General features: G+C 36.0%; 1 protein-coding gene across 4 annotated transcripts in view; it reads right to left on the bottom strand.

The window, feature by feature from the left end:
* Positions 1-202: 202 nt before the first annotated feature.
* GABRR2 (gamma-aminobutyric acid type A receptor subunit rho2) overlaps positions 203-25,679 on the bottom strand; it is a 56,625-nt gene continuing 31,148 nt past the window's right edge. For 2 of the 4 annotated variants that reach the window (XM_031964530.1, XM_031964532.1), the window contains 7 exons: positions 24,697-24,920; positions 22,484-22,566; positions 22,143-22,283; positions 15,690-15,842; positions 14,649-14,845; positions 11,167-11,241; positions 203-2,859 (listed from right to left, as the gene is read on the bottom strand). In XM_031964530.1, the coding sequence (XP_031820390.1) occupies positions 2,551-2,859; positions 11,167-11,241; positions 14,649-14,845; positions 15,690-15,842; positions 22,143-22,283; positions 22,484-22,566; positions 24,697-24,920 (1,182 nt within the window). In that variant the 3' untranslated portion in view covers positions 203-2,550. The remainder of the gene's footprint in view (positions 2,860-11,166; positions 11,242-14,648; positions 14,846-15,689; positions 15,843-22,142; positions 22,284-22,483; positions 22,567-24,696; positions 24,921-25,679) is intronic. The other 2 variants (XM_031964531.1, XM_003769279.3) reach the window with 2 other exon arrangements.

The following is a 25,679-nucleotide window of genomic DNA, read 5'->3' as shown; positions in this document are numbered from 1 at the left end:
TCTTTTTTTCTTCTTTTTGTAATAATTATTTTATATCATTTTATATTTTATATCATTTATATCATTGACTTCCCCAGGAAATGGTGGTTATCAATGGCCATGTCTGTAGTTGTGTCTATTTACTGTTTTTTATCGATAGTAATTTTAACAGCATTGAGATATGCACCCATATCTTCATGTTTTCTTTCATTTTGATGTTGATTTTTATTTTTTCTGAAAGTTAACATCCTGTGTACATGAACAACTGATTTGGTAATAAATCATACATCAATAGTCAGTTATTTCTTGTCTCATGATTATTTATAGTAAGAAGGTAAACACTGATTTCATCCAATTCCTCTAGTAGTAAGTCTGTTGGTTGGTCACTTACAAAGTTTCACATTAAGAATACAAACAGTTAAGTTAAACTGTATAAATAATCCCTTCTGCATTGCTTTTCTATCACTCTACAGAAGTAGAAGGTAGGCACACGATTCAGTATCATTTTATGTTTTGTTTGTGTGTTTCATGGATTGCCATGACCGAAGAATTCTCAAGTGGCCTGTCTGTTTTTCCTGTTCCCTCAAACCAAAAAAAGGAAATAATTTGTGATGAAATAGAAATATTTCTCCTAATAATCTTGTTGATTCTTAGGGTTTAAAGGTCCTTAGGCAAGTGCCCAGTGAACGTATTGGATAATGATAGCACTCTCGCATGTCTTGTGTGACTTCATAAACTACTGTAGATTATAATGAAGCACCCTGGGTCCCAGATTCTCCACAAGCTACTAAAATATTGGAAGACAGAGAGTGGGGCAGCAGGTGACTTCTTCCAACTCATAGCAAAGGAAGGGGGGGGGGCGGTGAATCGTGGAACTGGAAAAGGAGATGGAAGAGGTTGTTTGTAACCCCCAGTCTTATTGTCTTTTACAGAGCTGCCTTACCTACGAACAGTTGCTTGAATGATGTGATGTAAGAGAGGCCCTTCTCCCTTCAGACAACTCCCCAGAACTCCTTGAAATTTTACCAGATATTCATTTGGAAGAACCAACATGCCTGAGAGGCAGGATGGGGAACTGTTTGTTTGTCATAACCATATAGCACCAGGCATGGGTAAAAAAAGGAGCATAGATGTGAAAAGGAAGCAAAAAGAAGCTAATTCTGTCTTCTTCCCAAAAAACCAAACATTTATCACCTAATTATAATCAAGTCTCTATTCCTTCTCTAAATTTGTACATTGTCCTGGCTTGCTTGAGGAGGTAAGGCCATGAGGCAAAGGCATGAATTACTTACTCTATAATTCCTGATAATTCTTAGAAAAACTTGAGCATGGCTTCAAAGGGACAAGTGAGCCTCCTCTAGTCTGTTCTAGGTGTTCTTAAGAGCAAACAATATTACTTAACTATCTAAGACAATCTAACACTTTTCCATAAGATCCTTACAGAATGAGTCACTTTTGGCTTGGGGTCTTTCCCTTTTGCTATTTTGGTTACTTTGAATTCCAGTGTCCAATCACCAATATTCCAATCCCCATGAAGTTGTCCTCCATTTCACTTTTTTTCTCCTTATCTCCCTACATAAATAAATTTTTGATTCAACAGCTTGTTAAAGGTCTTTTGGGATATTTGCTGGTTTCCCACTTAAATTCAAATTCACACAAAAGTCATCACCCAGGATGTGACTGGTCCTTTTGGAAAACAAAGGGTTAACAACAACACTATTAGACATAAACTATCAATGAGAGCTTCTTTAGTTAGCTCCCAGGACAGGTATGGAAGACAGATCCAGAGAGAGTTGGACTTGGCCAGAAAGAAAGATATGACACAGAAAACACCAGGGAAAGAAAACAAGTGGAACACATAGATATCTATGCTTAGCTAGAACCAAGTCTTAGGCATTTTGCATGAGACACATATAATCAGTAGAGAGAATGCTAACACAATACTGTATGTCCATGTGAAGGAAGAATTGGTATGAGAGTTATGAAGAAGAAAGATTTTTTTAAAAAATTCCCTTCAAGAAAGATTATGTGTGGTTCCAGGCCTTCTCCTGGAGTAATTCCAGACACATGGAGACAGACAGATTTAGGAAGCAACAGATATGTAGGCTAAGCTGGCTCCTCAATGAGTCCTCGATTTCCTGTTTGCTTCCCTTGAGATATTGATGAGTTTTCCTTTGGGTGAATTCATTGCTCTCTTTTAATTTGAGCTGAGATATTTTGCTCTCAGACAAAAAAAAGAGGTTCCAATTTCATCCAAAGAGAAATTCTCTGAAGTCTGAGGAAGGATTTGAACTCTATTTTTCTTGATCCTATGCCATCTAGCAAGGGAGGGAGAATTTCGTCACATAGCAGGATTATGGATATAGAACTAGAACTGTTAGGACCCTTATAGTTAATCTAATCCAATTTCCTCATATGACCAAGAAGGAATCTGACATGATCCACAATCACACCAGCAAATGGAAGAGATGATCTCCAACTCCAAATTGAGTGTTCTTCTCACCCTGAAGTGAATGTACCAGTTGTGTAAACACACCTAATCTTTAACATAGGTGTTTTGTCATATCATATCTAGCAAAAAACAGACCAATATATTAAATTAAAAAATATGTAGAAGATAGGAAATATCAATCTGGAGTATTTGTCAATGACATGAGTGTTCTGAATGATCCGTAGCCCCATATGGCCCTTCAGTCCCTTCTTTCTGGATGTGTTAGATTCATCACTCAGGGCCAAATGGACCACAATTTTCTCCTGTTTTTCTTCATCAGTCACTATGTGGCTTCTTGTGTAGCCTGCTAGACTATTGGCTTCTGATTCACTATAATTGCCATCCAACATAATGGTTCTTGAATGAAGCATCCCACACGTGCATGGGACCTAAGAGTAATCAAAGGGAAAATGGTAGATATTAGGCATTTAAAAGTACTAAATAAAAACAATCCAATTAGGATGATGCTTTCTTTGTTTTAACATGAAGCCCCACTGACTTTTTTTAAGTTCACAGAATCACAAAACCTCAGAGCTTAAAGCGCAAATCCATTTCTAAACAGAAATCCCCTATATAATAAGCTAGTAAGTGATTATCCTGCCTTTGCTTGAAAAGACATTGGAATTTCCCCTTGGATGAGATTAGAGCCTTTTTTGCCCCTTGCCCCTAGGGTGGGCTTTGTAGTAACCCATTCTGCTCTGAAACAGCTCTCAATGTAAAGAAGTTTTCTCTGACATCAAGCCTGGTTCTGCCCTCTGGAATGAAACAAAACAAATTCAATCCCTTTTTACAAATGTTATTATACAAATCATCTCCTTCTTATCAGTTAGACATTTATCATTTTTATGGAGGAGGGGAGGAAGATACTTTGGGTAGGCACTTGCAAAAGATTTAAATTCAAAGTGGCCTTAAATGTGTACTCTGTAGACGTCATATCATAGAATGTAAACACCTTAAGGGTAAAGATGATTTCATTTTTTTCTTTGAATATCATCAGAGTCTAGCAAAATGCCTTATATATAATAATAGTTAATATCAGTATCAGGAAAAAAGTTAAGTCAATAATTCAGGAAGAAAGAATGAGGCTGAAGACTTTGCACAGCTCTGCCTCACTTAAATCCAATCCATACATAAGTCAAAATGTCACTAGTGATATCATTGGTCCCCTTCAAAAACAAAGGATGAACAGCAACAGTTACTAATAGTTATATAGTGCTTTAAGGTTTTCAAAAGAATTTGTACAAGACAAAACTAATGCAGACAAGATTAGAAGGGAAACAATAAACTGGGAAAACATTTTTACAGTCAAAGGTTCTGATAAAGGCCTCATTTCCAAAATATATAGAGAATTGACTCTAATTTATAAGAAGTCAAGCCATTCTCCAATTGATAAATGGTCAAAGGATATGAACAGACAATTCTCAGATGAAAAAATTGAAACTATTTCTAGCCATATGAAAAAATGCTCCAAGTCATTATTAATCAGAGAAATGCAAATTAAGACAACTCTGAGCTACCACTACACACCTGTCAGACTGGCTAGAATGACAGAGAAAGATAATGTGGAATGCTGGAGGGGATGTGGGAAAACTGGGAGACTGATACATTGTTGGTGGAATTGTGAATACATCTAACCATTCTGGAAAGCAATTGGAACTATGCTCAAAAAGTTATCAAACTGTGCATACCCTTTGATCCAGCAGTGTTTCTATTGGGCTTATATCCCAAAGAGATTTTTAAAAAGGGAAAGGGACCTGTATGTGCAAGAATGTTTGTGGCAGCCCTGTTTGTAGTGGCCAGAAACTGGAAACTGAGTGGATGCCCATCAATTGGAGAATGGCTGAATAAATTGTGGTATATGAATATTATGGAATATTATTGTTCTGTAAGAAATGACCAACAGGATGATTTTAAAAAGGCCTGGAGAGACTTACACGAACTGATGCTGAGTGAAATGAGCAGGACCAGAAGATCATTATATACTTTAACAACAAGACTATACGATGATCAATTCTGATGGACCTGGCCATCCTCAGCAATAAGATGAACCAAATCAGTTCCAATAGAGCAGTAATGAACTGAACCAGCTGCACCCAGTGAAAGAACTCTGGGAGATGACTATGAACCACTACATAGAATTCCCAATCCCTCTATTTTTGTCCGCCTGCAGTTTTTATTTCCTTCACAGGCTAATTGTACACTATTTCAAAGTCTGATTCTTTTTGTACAGCAAAATAACTGTTTAGACATGTATACATATATTATATTTAACTTATACTTTAACATATTTAACATGTATTGGTCAACCTGCCATCTGGGGAAGGGGGTGGGGGAAAGTAGGGGAAAAATTGGAACAAAAGGTCTTTGCAATTGTCAATGCTGAAAAATTACCCATGCATATGTCTTGTAAATAAAAAGCTATAATAATAAAAAAAAGAATTTGTACATCCTCACATCAACCCTAGGAGATAGATGCTATTATGATCTCTATTTAATAGTGAAGGAAACTGAAGTCTTAAAGAGACTAAGTGACCTTCCCAGGGTATTTGTGGCAAGTATATGTGGCAGATTTGAACTCACGTTTTCCTGACATTGAGTCCAGCTGCCTTATCCACTATATTACCTAGTTGCTTACCTTACTAGTAATTGTCTAATAAACATTTATTGAATTAAATTGAACTAAACCCAAACAGCCTTTTTCACACCAAAATGTACAAAGAATAGCTCCTGCTTGCTTAAAGCTTACAGTTTAGTTGGAGACATTTTTGGCTGATTAGGTAGTGAGATATATCAAAGCCTGCATTGGAAATCAGGATTTACTCTTGGCTCTCTCCATCTCTGATTCATGCTGTGTCTGCAGGCCTTAATCCTTAATCCTTCAATGCCCTGATTTCTCCATCTGGGAAACAGAGATGATGAAATTATCCAACTTGCTCCTATTTCTGCAGAGCTTTAAAATGTTCCAGTGAATGTCATGAAATTTTATATGGCAAAGAGATATTAATAATTTCATTCAAATGGAAATGTGTTTTGTATGACTACATATATATAAAGCTATGTCAAATTTCTTGCCTTCTCATTGAGGGAGAGAATTTAGAACTCAAAATTTTAGAAATAAAATATTTATTTTTTAAAATTTTCAGGTAAAATTAGAATTGGCCTGAAAGTATTGTCTTTTATATGAGAGAGGAGTTTTAGAAGTTCAGTCATTAAAAAAAAGAAAATTCTCAAGATTTTATTGTATTTCCAATTTGTAATCTGAAATACCTCACGAAAATGAAAAAGGGTTTTTTCCTCTCAAGTTTTAAGTTAGAAGCTAGGAATTGCTTTTTTAAAAATCCTGAAAATAAAAATGACATGTTTCTACATCAGTTTATTAACACATCCAGTTTATTGACGCCTTAAGATATTAGCTAAGGTTTAGATGAATGATCAACTTTTAAAGTTTAGTTCTTTCAAATCTGAGTATAAATCCATAGTAATATGTGGGGCCAAAGTGTCACATATCCATTAAAGCACAGAAGAGTGAGTATACCTGTAGTTTTACAAAATACACAAAACTGACTTTTATACATTATTCAATGTATTTAAGGATTTCTAGTTTCATTCCAAAATAATATGGAATCATAGGTTTAGAACTGGAAAGGGCCTTAGGGATCTATCCCTTCACTTGAAAAAGAAGATAACTAGTACCAGGGAAAGAAAAATGCTTACTCATAAGAGCAAATGAATGGAAGAACCAAGGTCTGGATAAAATCCAGACCTCATAGGATCACAGGATCTAAAATTGGCAGAGCCCTTAGCTACCACCTAATCTAACAGTTCTCAAACTTTTTGATCTTAGAATTCCTTTAACTTCTTAATAGTTATTGATGACTCCAAAGAACTCTTTCTTATATGGGTTATAGCTATTAATATTTGCCATGTTAGAAAAGAAAACTGATAAAATTTTAAAACATTTATTAATTTACTATAAAATAATAAAATTACATTATTATTTATCATATCATGTTTTTGTGGAAGATAACAATACTTTTCAACACAATAAAATTTTGTGATAGCATTTTATATATTTTTGTAAAATCTTTAATATCTGGCTTGATAGAAGACAGCTGGATTTTCATGTTTCTGCATGCAATCTGTTATGAGAGATTGTTTTGCTGATATTACTTCAAAAAGAAAATGTAGCTTCATAAAAATATATACTTGGAAAAGGGAGGAGTATTTTAATAGACTAATAACCTTCTGATATTATGAAAATAATTTGGACCTCATAGATTCCTGAAAAAAGTCTTGGGGAATTCTAAGACTCTCTGCATGACACTTTGAGAAACACTTAAATTCCCTCATTTTTCAGAAAACTGTGCCCCAGAGAAAAAGTACTTATGGTCCCTCAGCTAATAATTCACAGAGCTAAGTTTTAAAGCTCAAATCTCTCAACTTCCAAAGCAGTACTTTCTAATTCTCTGGTTTCTGTACTTCTATTTCTGCGCTATCGCATAGAGGAAGAGGAGGAGGGAAAGAAGCAAACACTAGGATTGATAGTTATGATTTGTATATTTATAAATAACACTTAAAAGCAAAAAGAGAAAACAAAATGTGTTCTGTTCTTGAGTTCCAATAACTGCAATAGCTTTTGGCATTTAATGAAATTCATTTGTGTAACTTTTTCCTATATTTCTTGAAGCTACAAATTAACATGTCCATAAATCAGAAATTTACTTATTAGGAAGCCATCTTTAGACCAGTAGAAGAAAATATCCCAAATCTTCTTTTATCCTAAAGGGTCATATTAAGAAAGCACTACTATAATATATAGACACTTTATGATTTTGCCTGAGAGTATATACACTGATCAAGATGCATCTATTAAGCACCTACTATGTGCAAAGCCCTAAGCTAAATGCTGGGGATAAAAAAGATTTTTTAAAAAGGACTAATTCCTGCAAAAATCTTACTTCTCTCGGGACTAACCACGTGTATACAGTTAAATAGGGAAGGGAACAAACATTTATTGAGCACCTTTCATGTGTTAGAAATTGTACTAAAAGTTTTACAAATATCTTATTCTATCCTCAAAACAGACCTGGTAGTTAGGTGCTATTATTATCTCCATTTTATGATTGAGGAAACTGAAACAGACAAAACATAAATGGCTAGTCCAATGGTTAGTAAATAACTAAAACTGGATTTTAACTGAGATCTTCCCAATTCCAGGCTCAACATTCTATTGTCCCACTTAGCAGCCCCTAAGTATTAAACACATGCCTAAGATTAGACAGTCAACTGCATCAATCATCAATTTCATCACTTCAAGTAATTACTTTAATCAGGTGAAAATACCTCTATTGAATCAATTAATAAAAGTCATTGAATTGAATGCCAAAAATCCTTAATCAATTTGGAAAGAATGAAAGCTAGTAGATTAAATGAAATGGCACTACATTGGAAGTATGTTGGGATTAGCTAAGAAGATTCAGTCATACCCCTAGGGTATTGGATAAAATAAAGAAGCTGGTTTGGAACTCAGGGCATAGAGTAGGTATGCCCTACCCAGTGGTGGAAACAGTTCCCATCATGTCCCTGAAAGGGAAGAATTTGAGTAGGGAGAGAAAGAGGAGAAGGTAAAGAACATTTATCTCCTACTATCACTCTCCCCAACCAGAGAAAGATCTAATAATCTCTTAAAAAGTCAGGAAAATTTGAATTTACTATGAAGATCCTAGCAGCATCCCCAAAACAGTAGTGGCTGGTGGTAGAGGGCACTGAGGACATTTTAAACATATAAGGAAAAGCAGCTTCAGGATACTACAAGGAGCCCAGAAAAAAGCTTTCCCATACCTTAGGGGAGTTTCACATGGACTCCATCAAAAAAAGAAAAGAATTTCCAGTCAACAGAAGCCATGATATCTTTTAGTCAAAATTTCAAATGAATGTTCTCTAAGCTTGAGCTCATTTTCCCCTAGATTCTGTATGCACTTGTAGGAGAATATGAACCAAACTTGGGGCAGGAAATATTTTGAACCAACTGTTATTAATAGGTTGCCTTAGTAAATGCCTATTTCTAAAAGCCAGTTAGGTCTGGCTGCCCAATTGATATCCACTGATAATAAGATAATAATCCAAGATAATAGTGGGGGTTTATAAATTGTAGTACTAGAAAATATTCACACCCCCTCAGGGTTACCGCTAGTGCCATTGGGAGGTCAAATAACTAGCCAAGCTCTGGGGACCTAGAAAGGCAGTGTAAATAGGGGTTTATGATAACAACTCAGAGCCTAGGCTCCTTAACAAAAAGGATCCCTATGGAGAGGGGATTAGGAAGTGGGGGATCAGAATCAGAATTCCTGTAGGAAATAATACTTTATTTGAATTTATAAAGAAACTAAGGATTTTGGAAATAAATAAGAGATATACAGACATAAAAGATGGAATGTGACCTACAAAGAAGAACCAGAATGCCAGCTTGACTGGAGTATAGATGAATACAGAAAATTAATATGTGTAATAAGTCTAATCTGGAGCCAGACTGTGAAGATTAAAGAGGAGGATGTATATCATCTTAGAGGCAAGTTAGAGCTTCATTAAAAAAAAAAAAAAAAAAAAAAAAAAAAAAAAAGGGACTAACACAATCAGATCTTCACATTGCAAAAAGCAATACAGCAGTTCTATGGAAGGCAGATTGAAGGAGACCAGAGACAGGGACCAATGAGGAGTCTATTGCAATAGTATATAAGAGGTGATGAGGGTCTGAACTAGGGAAGAGAGGGAGGATGACCGTGTGAATATGATGCGGTCTAGATTTAGAGTTGTCAGGGAACTAAATGATGAGATTAGATTCAGGGAACCAAAAGAAGATTAGGGTCCCTGGTGGTCAGAGAGTTAAATGATGAGTTTACTGGCAGGTTCAGGGTTCAGGGAACCAAAGGGAGAGGCTTGGCTCCCCTATAACCCCTTGGGATTCAGGCATGGGTAGGGAGTTTGGGGAAACTCCCTTCTGGCTGTGCAGAGGTCCTTCATAAAGGAATTTACAAACCCAAAAAGCTAGACTGGCAAAAAGAAGTTTATTGGGAAGTCAGCCTTGCTATACATGAAGAAAGACTGAATTCCTTAGTGGAAAAGTCCCACTAGGGACTTCCAGCAGGGAAATAAAGTTTCTAGTAGAGAGATCCCCACAGAGAGGTATAAAATCTCATCTTGTTAGGGAAATAGGTGAGGGAGATAAAGAGAGGGCTGAAAGAGAATATCATCCCAGCAGGCAGAGGCTTGCTATGCCAGGAAGAAATAGAGTTTCCTTATCATTTTAGCTCCTCTGCAAAGAGAGGGTTTAAGATTGGGTTTTTTATAAGCCTTGGCTACAAGCTGGGGGTTGCTCTTGAAGGGGCTGGGTACAGCTTGAGCTGAATTGAATAAAAGATCTTCAATTGAATAGGGCTGGAATTCTTTAGCCCAGGACTTAACCAGCCCCACCTAAATAAACCACTTTATCTGATTCCCTGGTATGGTCTCTCATTGAGACAGGGTTGAAAGAGGAGATTCTCTTCTCCTTCAAGTGCTTTTACCTCATGACTCATTCCCAAAGTCAGAGAGAGAAAGAGAAAGAGTTTTGGGGGCTCCCCTCGTCAAATGGAGAGAAAGGAATACAAGCAACATACAAGATGGAGGTTAAATTGACAAGATTTGGCAACTGATTGGGTATGAATCAGAGACCTTGGTCCTATCGACAGAACTTAGACTTCAAATTCTTTGAATAAAAGAAATGGATGGAACATAAAAAGAATTGTCTGAAGAGAGAAAGGTCATGTCTCTGATTCTTTATTGAGCAGAACTTTCCTTTTGCTCTTACTGTTGTTATTGTTGTTCATCATGTCTGACTTAACAAAGTTACAGTGTCAGAGGCCAGATTTGAACTTAAAGGAAGATGAATCTTCCTGACTCTAAGCCCAGCACTTGATTTGCTGGACCAGCTAACTGTCCCTTACTATCCAATATCTTATCCATATTGTGCAGGCTTACTTAAGTAGAGAAACAATAGCTTCAAATGTCTAAATTGTCCTTTGTCTTTTCTTTGTTATCAGGAAGATGAGGTAATCATTTCAAATAATTTAAATGTAATTTAATTCTATTTCTATGATTATTTGGTATATTCACCCAATTTTTTCATGTAAAATGATTATGACAATCTGTTCATTTTTACTTAATTTGAAACTGCATTTTATTAAAGTAAACAGCATGTGATGGCTATAATTTTTCAGGTCCTCTGCGAAGACTAAAATTAGCTTTATATATTTGTAGCAGGAAAGTTGTCTCTATTGTCTTTCTTTGAGAATATACTATATTTATGGCTTGTTCAATTGTTTTTTCATTCTTGTCTTGTTCAATTGAATTTCCTATTCAATTTTTTCAGTCATGTCTGACTTTTCCCAATTCCATTTAGGATTTTCTTGGCAAAGATACTGGAATGAGTTGCCATTTTCTTCTCTAGCTAATTTTACAGATGCTGATACTGAGGCAAACAGGGTTAAGTGACTTGCCCAGGGTCTAAACATTTTAAAAACATTTTATTATTGTTTTTTCTTTTTTTTTTTTAAACTAATCATTTTCCCTTACCCTCTCTTCCACTTCCCAATGTGGAACCCTTCCCTGTATCTGTAGAGAAGGCTCAAAACTAAGAAAGACTTTGCTGGTATACATACACATGGACTTGAGAGAGACAATGACCTTGCTCCCTGGACTTTGCTTTGTTCCAGGACCTTTCCCCCGATATTCATCTGCAGGAGAGGACAAAAGAATTTTAGAATCAAGAAACAAGGAAACCTTGGAAGTTTGCTGAAAGACTTCTATTAAAATGGATGCTCAGGAATAGTTTTGGCTTTGGAAATTAAGAAATGTGTTAAGAGATTTTCTGACATTAAGTTAGAAAGGGATATCTTAAAAAAAAAATTCCCCATGATCAGGAAATAAAGCTTAAAAGTAAATACAAATCTGAAAGCATTAGCTAGCTAGGGCTGCTCAGTATTCCCAAGAGCTTGGCACCTAAAGGCAAAGACTCTTCTGGGAATTCCTAGTCAAAGTTCTGAGAAATAGATAAATACTAACTTCTAGGGAAAAATATTAGCTAGATTTCCCCCCATCCCTCTCAAATCCAATGGCTTCTATGTATTAGGGTTTCTGCCTTTTCTAAAAGAACTGCATCAAGGAAAAAACCTCTGGGTTTTAAAAAAAGGATGGGCAGAGACCATCCTTCCTGTGATTTAGTTGAGGTCTCCAGCAGGAGACAGAAAGAAGCTCTATACCCTTAAGTCCGGGAGAGCTGTACATGGCAAAATCCAGCAGCAACTGATGCCGAGTGGAAGCATCCATGAAAAATCAGCAGGAAGCAATTTCTTACTGAGACTAATTGTCTGGCAGAGACTGAACTCATGTGAGACTAGGAGTAAACAGGATTGCTTGGGAGCAGTACAATTATATTAGTAGAAAATATCAACCACCTTGCAGTACCACAGGCACAAGTTTCCCTTCTGTGTATATACCATTTCACTTAGGTTCCCTATGGGTGTATGTCCCTCCACATATATGGCCTACGCCCTTGCATTCCTTACATGTGCATTTCTCTATATGTGTGCTCTTATAATACATATTCCCTAGCTATGTGTCCCTCTGTGCTTATATATGTCTATTATTTCTACTGATGGTACATTTATTTGTGGGGCAGTGTGCCCCAAATTTGTGGGGAAATATTTTATTGCTATTTTTTTTATTATGCCATTTCAATAAATACCTTTTAAATGATTGATTGATGAATGATTTGATTGACTGGTAAAAATAAATATATTGCTGAGGGCTTGTAAGTAATGGTTTGGATTATTGGGTGGATACAGATCTACACAGTACTTTGTACTGGGGTAGCTATATAGGTTTATAAAAATCAAATGATATAGAGAGTATGTCTTTCCCTTTTCATTTTCAAGAAATCATCAAGAAATATAATTTATGATGTTCAAAAGTATTCCTTTGGCCTAAGTTACCTCAGTAGTAAAATAAGAGGGTTTGCAAACACTGAGAAATCCCTCTTGACCCCAAAGAAGAGATGAGAAACACTTTGCATTTTTCAATAATAAGTAGAGTACTGTGGATGCAAAATGCTATATACACTATCAGATGCAGTCACTGTGTTGGTTTTGTTCAACAAATTTTCTTTGTTGTAAGGAAAAAAAGTCATTTGACAGATGTGAGTAGGAGATGTTTCTTTCTAGAAATAACTGAGATGTAAAAAATAACAGGTATAAATAAGATTTTTTTAAAAAAAGACCTAGATTGGGGTCCTTGAATTTTTGACTTTTGATCCCATAATCTTATGAGTAACCTTATAATTGACTATTTCAGTCTATTATCTGCATATGTGGCTATGAGGGGATAACCCCTCTCAATAAGTCTCTCTCTACCAGGCTTATTTTCTTCCCCATGTATTCTCAGATGCTATCTCTTACAGTAACATCATTTTAGCATCAGTGAAGACAGCAGAACTAAATGCTCCCAGGATGCTGGGAAATGCAGCAGATTAAAGACTAAAAAAAAAGTTAGCATTTGCTACAGGAATACTCAAAAAACAATCACAGAGTATAAAATAGAAAGTTAAAAACATATTCAGATGTTGAAGTAAAATTACTGTGGATAAGGCTTGTTTCTTTTTATCCTCTCAAATTATCTAGCACAGTCACAAAAAAATATGTAAAATATTCAAGAGACAATTGTAAAAATAGAGCATCATGGAAAAAATGGACTGCCTCAATTGTTTTTAGAATTCACCTATGTAAATAAAAATCATTTCCTTACTTTTAAGAATGACTTGCATAATAATTATATTCATAAACGTGGGTTCCTCCTCTAGAGATACACCCACTGTAGATTTTAAACTATGGTAAGTTAGTTGGTAGCAATGGATATTGTCTGGCTAGTTTAACTGCATAATATAGTAGTGTGGGTCTTAGCACTGGATAATATGTATATCACACTTTGGACAAGTCACTTAATTTCTCTGGGCCTCAGTTTCCTCATCTGTAAAAGGGTCAATCTAGATGACCTCTTGTAGCTCTCAATCCTATAATTTATGATTTCTTTGGGTTTCAATCTCCTTGTTAATAAAATGAGAGGATCACATTAGACAATCTCTAAGGTTATTTCCTGCTCTAATTATCCTATGAGTCTATAAATATTACTAGCCTAATTTGTCTTATTTTAATAAAACAAGTATCTTACAATTATTTTCCAAGTAAAAAGTTTTGTGGCTCTCTTAGACGATTCCTCAGTTGAAATCTGTCTTTTCTCCAGAGTTTCTACACTTACCACTGGGACAAAAGACCCTCAAAAGGGCTCCTGAATTTCTCTTTGGGCCACATTATTCTAAAACAAAGAAATTTTCACATTATATGATTCTTCCATTGGGGAAAGATAAGCAGTCTTGGATTAACTCTTAAAACACTTCTCGAGGTGACCCTTTTATAGCTGGGAACTTTTCATCTCTCTTCTTCACATTCTCTCCCCAATTATGCTTTTTTTTTTCCTTTTCTTTCTTTTTTCTTTTTTCTTTTTTTTTTTTTTTGCTGAGGCAATTGGGGTTAAATGACTTGCCCAGGGTCACACAGCTGGGAAGTGGTAAGTGTCTGAGATCACATTTGAACTCAGGTCCTCCTGACTTCTAGGATGGTGCTCTATCCACTGTGCAACCTAGTTGTCCCTTCCCTCCCCTGCTATTCTTTTGACTCACCAGATTTTACCTTCTCATCCTAGGGATTCTACAAGCACTTTGGACCCTCCCATACTAAAACATCTCTCCATTTTACCAGTGCTCATGTCTCCTGAATTCCCTTCATGGTCTCTGTTTTAGGGATGAGCCCTCATTGGCCATGCTTTAGTTCCATCTCAGCTGTGACTGTCTGAATTTTACCACCAATATCTCATCTGATTACCTTCTCTACCTTGCCTCAACCCTTTTGAGATCCTTTTTATGTGACATTTTACCCCATTAGAAACTAAGCCCCTTGGGGGCAGGAACTTTCTTTTTGCTATTGTATTTGTATCCCAGTACTTAATGTTATGCCTGATACAAAATAAACAAGGAATAAATTCTTGCTACTTTTCTGTCCTTAGACAAACTAAACAAGAAATTTTTTCTCACCTTGTCTCGAAGCTTCCTCTCCTTGCGCTCCTGCACGGTAGTCAGGTAGTTCACTGCTGCATACTCCAACACGGAGAGGAACACGAATACAAAGCTGACCCACAGGTAGATGTCCACGGCCTTGATGTAGGAGACTCGAGGCATGGAGGCGTTAACACCAGTGATGATTGTAGACATGGTGAGGACAGTTGTACTACCTGGAAAGGCCCCTAAAGTTAGTTCAGACATTGAATTTATAAAGTTTTTTTTAAATGTCTTAATCTCTTTACCCTCTTTGCAGAAGTGGAGGACAAAAGGTGTGCAATATTGGTAATACCATCCTATAATTGATGAATTGATTGATTTGACTACTTTTTGTCTTTCTTAAATCTTTTTCTTATTACAAGAAATGGAATTTTGGGTAAGAGAAGAAGGAAATGGAATGAAATAGAAATAAAAATGATAAACAAAAAGAATCAATAAAATAAGATTAAAAATTAAAATCTGGCTTAAATTTTGGGTTCCTTACATAATTACTAATATGATTCATGAGTCACAAGTACACGTTCTTGTTCTCTATAAAGTTTGGGGAAATTTTACCATATGCTCTCCTCACTACTTCCCCCTACCAGAGTCCTCAAGATTTAACTTTCAACAAGAGGACCATTTTCCTGGCAAATATATTTCACCTCCCCAAGGTAACAATATTTTGCCTCACATTCGCTAATAGGGCTAGAAATGTTCCAGGAAGATGCTGTTCCAGAATGTAGAGTTAGACTTGAGAAGCTTTTAATAATTGCATTTGAATATTCTCTTTCAGTCTCATTCATTTCAGTCATCTGGTATCTGATAGTCCATTGAAGGATGTGTACATAACTAAGGGGATGGCAGGTACAACACCTTAAACTTTTTTCTCTCACTTATTTTCCTCAGCAGAGTCATAACTCAGTTTGTACAAGTTGGGCAAAAACTGCATAAAATGCCTCTGAGGAGGAGTTTACATGGTTTTTCATAAGTGGATAATTGACAACATTACTTTGAACTTGTTGAAATATTTTTTACCCAGTGAAACTCTGGCAGGCACAGCTCTATGATCAATCCAGAAGGATACCCAAGACAGCATGACCATCAGAGTAGCAGGAAAATAGGTTTGAAGCAAGAAGAAGAAGATGTGGCGACGCAAGGTGAAGTTAATGTACAGTCGATTGTACCACCCTGTTAACCAGAAGAAATAATATATTGAGGTATAATTTGAGGTAAAAAAATCTAGTCATCTTTTCTATCATATCCTCTCATTCCCAAATCTCTCACTTTCAACAGATTTCTTAAAATATATATATATATATGCTTCATGAATGAATGAAACATACATATATATTTTTAAAATTCCATTGAAAATTATATCTATAGTGGAAATGTATATCTATTTCCGATTCTAGACTTCAGTATAGATATAGACATAAATATTGATATCAATTAGAATTTCAGAGATTGATAAGCAGATATAGAAATTATTTGTTTAATATATATTTAAATCAATTAAATCACTTAGATATATAGGTATTTCAAAGAAGTCAAAACAATTCTTAATATGAACTCATAGCTGATTTTCACAAATCTATTAACTCAATCTATATTATCTAATTCTATATAATACCAGCAAGTAATATGCTAAATTGGAGGAGATGTCCGGTTAGTTTAAGAAAGAAAACAATACTACATTGCTCACAATCACAAACCATTGGGACCTTAATCTCTACTATCCAGTGCAACTAGCTTAGAGTCAAGAAATCTGGACTCTGATACTTGATTCATTCACAAAGTAATTAAGAGCCAAACTCTTAATCTATGTGTAAATTGCAGAAGGGTAGGGGGAGTTGATAGAAGTAACAATTATGGCCTTACTCTAGTTCTATCACCAGCTCATAATCTGACACTCAGAAAAAATCTTCTCTAAAAAAATGAAGAAATAACAAATGTCACCAAACATCAATGCATCTCAGAGAGGGCAGGTACCTCAAAGGTTACTTTATACCTGAACAAGAATCTCTCTTCAATATTTCCATTGAACAGTCATCCTGCCCCAACTGGACAATTCTCCACTAATAGAAAATCCATAACCTCCTGTGTTTCCTTATATTTAGCTGAAATTTTTTCCTTCTGTAACTTTCACTTGCTGCTCCAACTTTTTCCTCTCTAGAGTAAAAAAGAACACTTGCTCTGGGAGGTAGAAGAGATGGGTTTAAATCCCCTGGGCCTAAAGGATTTATCAAATTGGAAGGGTGCCATTCTGGAGAACAATTTGGAACTATGTCCAAAAGGCAAGCAAACTGTACATATCCTTTGATCCAGCAATACCACTACTAGGTTTGTATCTCAAAGAGATCATAAAAAAGGAAAAAAAGACCTATGTGTACAAAAGTATTTGTGGCAGCTCTTTTTGTGGTAACAAAAAATTAGAAATTGAGGGAATGCCCAACAATTGTGGAATGGCTGAACAAGCTGAAAAGTAGTAATGGAATACTATTGTGCCATAGGAGAATCTTTTGATAACAGTACTGGGCTGGTCATTTAAGGGCTCATGAGATAGATAAGAGTATGGTCCCTCAAATAGCTTAAGGAAGAAATCTATATACCAATTAAGAAACAATTAAAGACCTTATTAACTAAGAGAAACTACATGATCTTGGGAATAGAAAATCAGCATTAGAGCCAGGAAGATTCAGGTTCATGTCTAGTTGTATGACCCTGGGCAAAACAACCTTTCAGAATTCTAGGCAGCTTTGTAAAATGAGAAGTTGCATTGGTAGAGGGAGTTTGCTCACTTTAGAATCATTTATGATAATTTATCTTTTTTTTTTTAATTTAATAGCCTTTTATTTACAGGTTATATGTATGGGTAACTTTACAGCATTAACAATTGCCAAACCTCTTGTTCCAATTTTTCACCTCTTACCCTCTACCCCCTCCCCCAGATGGCAGGATGACCAGTAGATATTAAATATATTAAAATATAAATTAGATACACAATAAGTATACATGACCAAACCGTTACTTTGCTGTACAAAAAGAATATGATAATTTAGCTAGCACTTACTATATATATGTTCGCACTGTACTAAGCACTTTACAATTATTTCATTTAATCCTCACAACAACCCTACAAGATAGATGCTATTATTTTTCCCATTTTACAGATGAAGAAATTAAGGCAACAGAGGTTAAGTGACCAGGATCACAGTTAATTAGTATCTGAGGCTGGATTTAACTTAGACTTCAAGCTGTATCTACTTCCTGTAATGTAACTGCCTCATTAAATCTATAATAAAATACTTTAAATGTTCATTACATAATATTTATAATGAAATCACAGGTCTAGCCCTTGTCCATTAAGCATCATAAACAATACGTGCTTTAGGAGAAGGGAGATGTAAATCTTCTGAAGCAGATGGGGGAAAGCTTCATGAAAGAAAGGGACTTGAGCTGAAGAAGTAAAGAGGAGAAGCAGAATATTACACAACTAAGGCAAAGTTAGGAGCTAGGAATATGTCTGGTGCATCCAGGGGGAAATGATTAGAATGTAAGGTTATTTGGAAAAGTAGCAAGTGTACTGTGGAGACAAACTGAGAGCAGAATTGTAACTAGGAATTCTAACACCTGAAACAAATTCAGCTGGAGGATGAAATATACCTAGCATATTTTCTTATGACTTTCTCCAAGTTCCAATAGTCCAAGACCTCATTGACCAACCTTCAACAAGGCAGTTCTTCCCATCCAATATTACTGGGAGGAGAAGCCAGTGAAATGCTTGAAAGGGCAAGAACATATAAGGAAATAAACTTTCTTCCTAGATGTCAGTGTCTGAGGTAAAGTCTCAACCACGGTGCTCCAGTTATATTTTTAATTGCATGCTACAGTATTCATTCAAACATAGGAAATGATTTTAATGAGGGTAAGTTAGTATGGCAGCAGCTAAGTAGCACAGTGGATAGTGTGCCAGACCTAGAATCAGGAAGACTTGCATTCAAATCCAGCCTCAGACATTTACTACCTAGGCAAGTCTTATCCCTGTGCTTCAATTCCTCATCTGTAAAATAAACTGGAGAAGGAAAATCTAGCCAGTATTTTTGCCAAGAAAACCCCAAAAAGAAGTCATTAAGAGTCCAATCTGATTGTAAACCTATACAACAAAAAAGAATGGAGGTTAATATGAGATTATACGCCAGCAAGTAAGTGAATAATGCATATTCTAGGGAACATTTATCCTTCATCCTTTATTCCATAAAGTCAGTTCATCCTAATTATTCCCCTTTTCCCATTCATCCAGAATAGGCAGCACTGAAATAAATAGATTCAGTGACCTCTGTTCCTTTATGGCTTAGGTTTCTGTGATCCTATGAAATCCCACTAAACCTTGGCCTTACACGGTACCTTTTCTTGGAGGAAGGGAGTGTTCCTTTTATCCTTATCCTCTTGTCTTAGTGCTAAGGTGCCAGAGGTGATAGTTGCCTTAGAAACATAGGTATCAAATCCAGAGACTTTAAAAATAAGTTTCAAGTGTTCCAAAAAAGGCCATCGAGATTAAAAACTACTGGGCTACCACTGTGATGGCAGGCTCATCTAGGTGGTACAGAGTAACTTATTTAAAAAGAAAAACAAATCAAGTACACTGCATTTGAGACCACTGAAAACCCTCAAAGAAAGACTACCAAAATAGAGAAGATTAAAAAAAAAAAAACAACTCTATAGTGGGGATCTCAAAAGAGTACTGTTATGAATAGGAAGTATATCGTATACCAGAGTGAAAGTGCTACAGAGAGACAATGAAGATGAGCCATCTTTACACAAGATATCATGATGGGGGACAAGAAGAGAATGAAACTGTTCCTTGCTCCTTTTCCCCAAGCCAGCTTTTAACCATTACATCTAACTATAGCTGCTTTCAATCTGTAGAATTGCTATAGAATTCTCCGAGGGACAGATGGCCACTTTGGGGGGACGGTGCAGACAGGAATCCTGTTTGGGAGCAGCTTGGATTAGATGGCCTTTGCAGTCCTTCTAACTCTGATATTTTAGAATTCTATTTTAAAAAAAGAGATTAAAGAGAAAAAGTGAAAAAGGCATTTTGGAACAATTAACTGCATTCTTCTCCAAAGTAGAAGCATGGATTCAGTGATTAAAAAAAAAAAGACCCAGAGTACCTGGGATAAAGTGACAGATTTTGTTTCATTAATGGTAGTTCTGTTCCCTGAGGTCCTCACATATCTTCAATGTCCAGCAATATTCAGTGAATTGTAGTCTAATTTGAAATGTCATGGGACTATAGATTCAGACTTGGAACAGACTTCAGAGGATGTTTATTCCCACCTGCCTCCAATCCTCATTTTACAGATGAGGAAACAGTCTCAGAGAGAAGACATTCTCAAGATGATATAGCAGAAAGTGAGAAAGCAGGAATTAAACCCATGCCCTCTGGCTCCAAATGCAGGGGTCTTTCCACTACACCATACTTTCACTGGGGATTATGTTTACACAGCTTCTGCCTATTTTATTTTATTTTATATTTATTTATAAATATTTTAACTTTCTCTGGAACCAATACTTTCACTCAAAAGTAGAATATGCTGGAAGAGCTAGCTCAGATCATCTTGTGATCAGCAAAAAATTGCTAATTTTTTTTTCTTTAGAGGCAATCAGGATTACATGACTTGCCCAGGATCACACAGCAAGTAAATGTTTGAGACTACATTTGAATTCAGGTCCATCCTGACTCCATGGCCAATGCTCTATCTATTGTACCAAACTGACCCTAATTGTTAATATTTCAATGTGAGCATTTATATCTTATTAATGCTATAAATCAGGAATTGATTTGTTGTTTTGTGGATTGTCTACAAGAAAAAGTGCTGGAGAAAGTGTTACTATTATGGGTTAAACTTAGAAGTATGTTATTTGCATTTTTCCCCCTAGGACAGTTGTTTGTTAAACATTTACCAGCACATTCCTACCAAAAGTTTAATAATTATGCTAACTTTTAAATACCATTTTATGTTATTTATTATTGACATCAATTTATTTATTCATTAGTTAAATTAATTAACCACAATGTTATTTATTATCACATCAATAATTTATTGATTAATAATTAATTTATTGCTATTTAACATTATCTTATTTAAGCCTCATAACAACTCAGTGAGATAGGAAATACAAATATTTTTATCTCCATTTAGTTGATAAAAGAGACTAAGTTACATAAAGTAGGGGAGGGGTATTAAGTAGAACAGTGGGTAGAGCACTTGTCTTAGAATCAGAAAAAACTGAATTCAGGTGTGACCTCAGACACTTACTAGCTGTGGGATCCTATAAAATGGGTATAAAATCCTATTTATGGAACACCTAAGAGGAGAGTGTCATTGGATTAAAGAGTGGGTGCTGGGGAGTAAAATGAAAGAAGAATGGAAATGTAGGAGGGGACTAGGTTATGAAAGGCTCTGAATGCCAAACATCATTTTGTATTTGCTCCTGAGTGTGTATTTATTGGGGAGGAGGGTGGTAAGTGACATAATTAGACCTATATTTTAAGGTAACTACTTTGGGGGCTAAATGAAGGCTAGATTGGAATGGGAAAATTCTTGAGGCTACTGCCTAGCTTCTTTTTAAAAAAAAATATTAATTTTTGACATTTATAAGATTATGATTTCCATTTTTTCCTACTCTCCTCCTCAAAAAGCAATCAATCTGATATAGGTTATATAACAATCATATTAAACATATTTCCACATTAGTCATGTTGCGAAAAAAAAGAATTAGAACAAAAGGGCAAAAACATAATAAAGAAAAAGCAATTAAAAAAGAAAAAAATAGTCTGTTTTAATCTGCATTCAAACTTCTTTTTCTTTCTCTGGATATCTGTCCAGCTTCCTAACCTGTGGGTTGTATTCCATATGGAGATCTCTTAACTGAATGTGGGAGTCATGAAATTATGATTTATTATCAGTAAATGTTTGATTTGTGTGTCTATTTTATATATCTATATACCTAAGATCACATAAAAAAATTTTAGGAGAAAAGAGGTCTCAAGAGGAAGAAGTTTAAGAAATCCTACAGGATTATTATAATAACTAAGACATGAGGAGATAAGAGTCTGCACTAGAGTAGACTGAAAGTTGGGAGAAACTTTAGCTCTATTCCAATTCCCCTCATTTTATAGATGAAAAAACTGAATCATAGGTAAATTTAGTGATTTGCCCAGGGTCACTTGGAAAGGTAATAGGTGGCAGAGTCTGACTTCTTACTGAGGTTCTTTCTTTGTGCTCTCAGGCCTGGAAGGGCTGACTGAGCTTAGTCTGGTGATGGTGAATACTACAATCAAGGAAGAGCTAACAATAAGATTTTAGGACATCTCGGTCATCCCAAACTGCAGAAATATCACCTCCATGTTGCTTTGCAAAGGTAAACTAGGCAATCATTTCTTTCTTTTGTGGCCTTCCAGGTAGGACAAAGATATAATACCTGTACTGCTGTAGAAAGCCAGTCTGGATGTCGTGTGAAACTTGTGAATCAGAAACTGTGACAGAGAAATCTTCTCATCTGTTTTCAGGGATTCGTCCCCATTTTTCCAGTACAACATCAGATCTTCATCTGTGTATGCATCTTAGAGAGGGAGCAGACAAGAAAGGGAATTTGTTTTTAAATCAGAATTACACAAGACACAAAACATAGCCCAATCTTGAACTAAAAAGTGCTTCTTACTGGCAGGTGACACTAAACTGATAGTGGTGAAAAAGTTTCAAAAAGCCCTGAAGTTTTAAGGTGAAGGAAAGCCTGTAATACAAGATAAGGGAACCACTTACAGCTTTCTAACTCCAAAGAGCATGTCTGTGAGTCCAAAGGAAAGTGACTGAAGTCCATGTTGCACATTGCAGTGACTGTAATCCTGGAGAATTAAAAAAAAAAAAAAAAAAAAAAAAAGGGTATTTTTTAAAAGAGAGAATTGAGATTTTGTTTTGTTTTGTTTTATCTTGGAAAGAACAAGGAGGATGGGGGGGGGGGGGAAGAGGCCATTTCTTTCCTATTTTCTTAAAAGGTTTAAAAACCCAGTATATATATTACAGCGATTTGCAGACCTAAGAATATTATAACCACATACACAAACCTATTAATGAAATAATTAGCCATGGTCTGTGGGTCTTTATCACTAACTTAACATGTCATTTGGAGTAAATGCTTTACTCCTGCACATTCCTTATTCTTCCAGAATCACAAAATTTTAAAATGAAATAAGATCTCAAAGGTCGTGCCGTACACAAAACACTTCACTGCATTTTAGGAAAGGCATTTCCACTACATCATACACTTTGTGTATATTATAGAGGTCTTCTTATTGAAGACTTCTAAGAAGAGGGAATCCACCATTTTTTTTTCAAAGGAGTCTATTCTACTTTTCACCTGGTTTAATTCTTAAGAAGGGGATAGCTGCGTGGTACAGTGGATAGAGTACCAGGTCTTCCTGAATTCAAATCTGGCCTCAGACACTTAACTAGCTATGTGACATGGGACAAGTCACTTAACCCTGTTTACCTCATTTCCTCATCTGTGAAATGAACTGAAGAAGGAAATGGCAAATCACTCTAATATCTTTTTCAAGAAAGTCCAAAATTGGGTCACAGAGTTATACATAACTAACAACAAAAATTGTTAAGAAGTTTTTAGTTGTATTAAATTTAAATTTGCCCCTTTGCATTTTCTACTCGGCAATTAAACAGAGTAAATCTAATCCTTCCTCCACATAACAGGCCTTCAAATGCTTACCAGCTATGTAATGCCCCCTGAGTCTTCTCATCCTCGTGCTAAACCTTCCCAGGTCCTTCAATTGATCCTCATAAGACATGGACTTAACACTTTTCATCCTCTTATTTCTGCTTAGTCACAAAATGAAAATTAGGATCTATGTTGAGCCCATGATTTCAAAGCTAAGCATTAGGCAGTGTAGCTATTAAGTGACCTGCTTAGGGTCACAAAGCTAATAAGTCTCAGAATTAGGCTCTGAACCCAGATCTTTCCCAGTCCATTACTACTTAGCTAGCACACTATTCACTACACAATCCTACTTCTCCCTAGAAGGCTAAAGAAAAGCTATACCATGCACCTGCAGGGATAGTTTGTCTCTGGATCTGCCTGGTTCTCCCAGAATTCTCTGAATATCTGCTACATTAAACCTGTGAAAAGGGCCAATTGTTCACAACAATGGTCTCTCCAACTTGGTACTCTGACCCCAAAAATGGTACCAAAGGGGGAGAAGATAGACTTGTTCTCCATAACTTCAATTTCAAAAGAATGGAGATAGGCTATCATAGTTTACTCTGCTATTTATTTTCCTCAACATTTCTTATTTCCTGATTGCTTTTCCCCTTAAACATAAAAAGGCCAACAGTTAGTTAGAGATAAGCAAAAATTTAAGTCATGACAAAGAGCCAAAACTGTGTCCAAATGTTAGGAAATTTGCCCATTCTAAATTATCATTAATTATCATAATTTTTCTTTTGAAATAAACTCTATAAAATAGAGAAAGGGACCACATAGACTTGAGGACCTCTATATTGCCCCTGTGCTAAAAAATGAGCTGTGTTATAACAACGTGTGTGGCTAATTAAATATTCAGAGAGAAAGGGGTAAGGAGGAGAAAGTACTAACTGAAGAAAAAGCAATATCCCAAATCCATTCCTCCTTCCCTCCTTCAGTCTACCCCTTATCTAGCAGAGAAATGGGAGAAGAAACAGTCAAGTACTGGCTAATCAGCTCTCTTCATCACCAGTGTTACACTATGGACTTTAATAACCTTGCACTCCACCCTTCTTGAACAAGGTCATTTTTCTAGTCTGCATCTTTCTGGCTTATCCAGAAACCCCTTTGGCTCGCATGACTTTTCTCTGAAATCTGGCCAGTTCTCTAACCACGAGGAGATGTTGCTGATCACCTCAGCAGGATTGTAGTAGCTTGAAGGCCACAGCACCTACGCAGATCCAGATGGTACTTGTGGGAAACCACACTTGGATGGGTGCCTTACCTCATGCTGTAAAGAACATGACCATCTGGGAATACCCTGAGCATGATGTTATCAGTTGTAGTGTCATGAGTGAATGACCTTTTGGAATGGACAAAGAAGACATCAGGGACCCAAATTTTCTTCACGAGCCTCCCATCAAATGTCATGCTCTTATTAGTGGTACTGGGAAATGAGAGTCGTTCATCCTTCCAATAATGCCTCAGGTAGAGAGTCATTGTAAAATCCTGCAGGAAAAAGAAAGAAAGGACACTAAGTAATGACTTCAATCCAAGTAAACAAGCATTTATTTAGGTGCCTACTTTGCCAAGAACTGTGCTAAATGCTGTGAATACAAATAGAAATGCAACAGATGCTGTCCTCGGAGACCTGGCATTCTACTAAAGAGATACAACATGTGTTTCAGAGGAATAAAAACAAACAAAATAATACAAAGTAATTTCAAGAGATAGACAGCACTACCAATTGTGGAATCAGAAAAGGCCTGTAGGAGTTCTGGGCTTTGAAGAAAACTAAGGATTCAGAAGGACTCATCTTCATGAATTTGACTTCAGATACTTACTAGCTCTGTGATCCCAGGCAAGTCACTTAACCCCATTTGCCTCAGTTTCCTCATCTGCAAAATGAGCTAGAGAAGGAAATGGTTTTCTTTGCCAAGAAAACTGCACAAGGTCACAGAATTTGACATGACTAAAATGATTCAACAACCACAATAAAATATTCAATATTGGTGTTCTTGAACTTACAAATTACCCTTCAGTCTCCCTGTGTTTTAAGAACACCCTAAAAAGTATGACCCTAGAAGCATGACTTCTTGTTATATAGAACTCTGGCATGCAACAATATGGGGCAAGAGTGTTTCTTTCTATGGGACAGTTCCAAGGTCAAAGGCAAAAAAAAGGACCACTCCAGATCCAATAGGAAGAAAATGACAGCAAAATCATACTTGAAAAATATTTTTAAAAGGAAAAAATGTGCAGTTATAA

This window comes from Sarcophilus harrisii, chromosome 4 (genome assembly GCF_902635505.1).
Source record: "Sarcophilus harrisii chromosome 4, mSarHar1.11, whole genome shotgun sequence".
NCBI classification, from domain to species: domain Eukaryota; kingdom Metazoa; phylum Chordata; class Mammalia; order Dasyuromorphia; family Dasyuridae; genus Sarcophilus; species Sarcophilus harrisii.
Note: the sequence above shows the minus strand (reverse complement) of the source record. Positions and strands in the feature narration are given on the sequence as shown.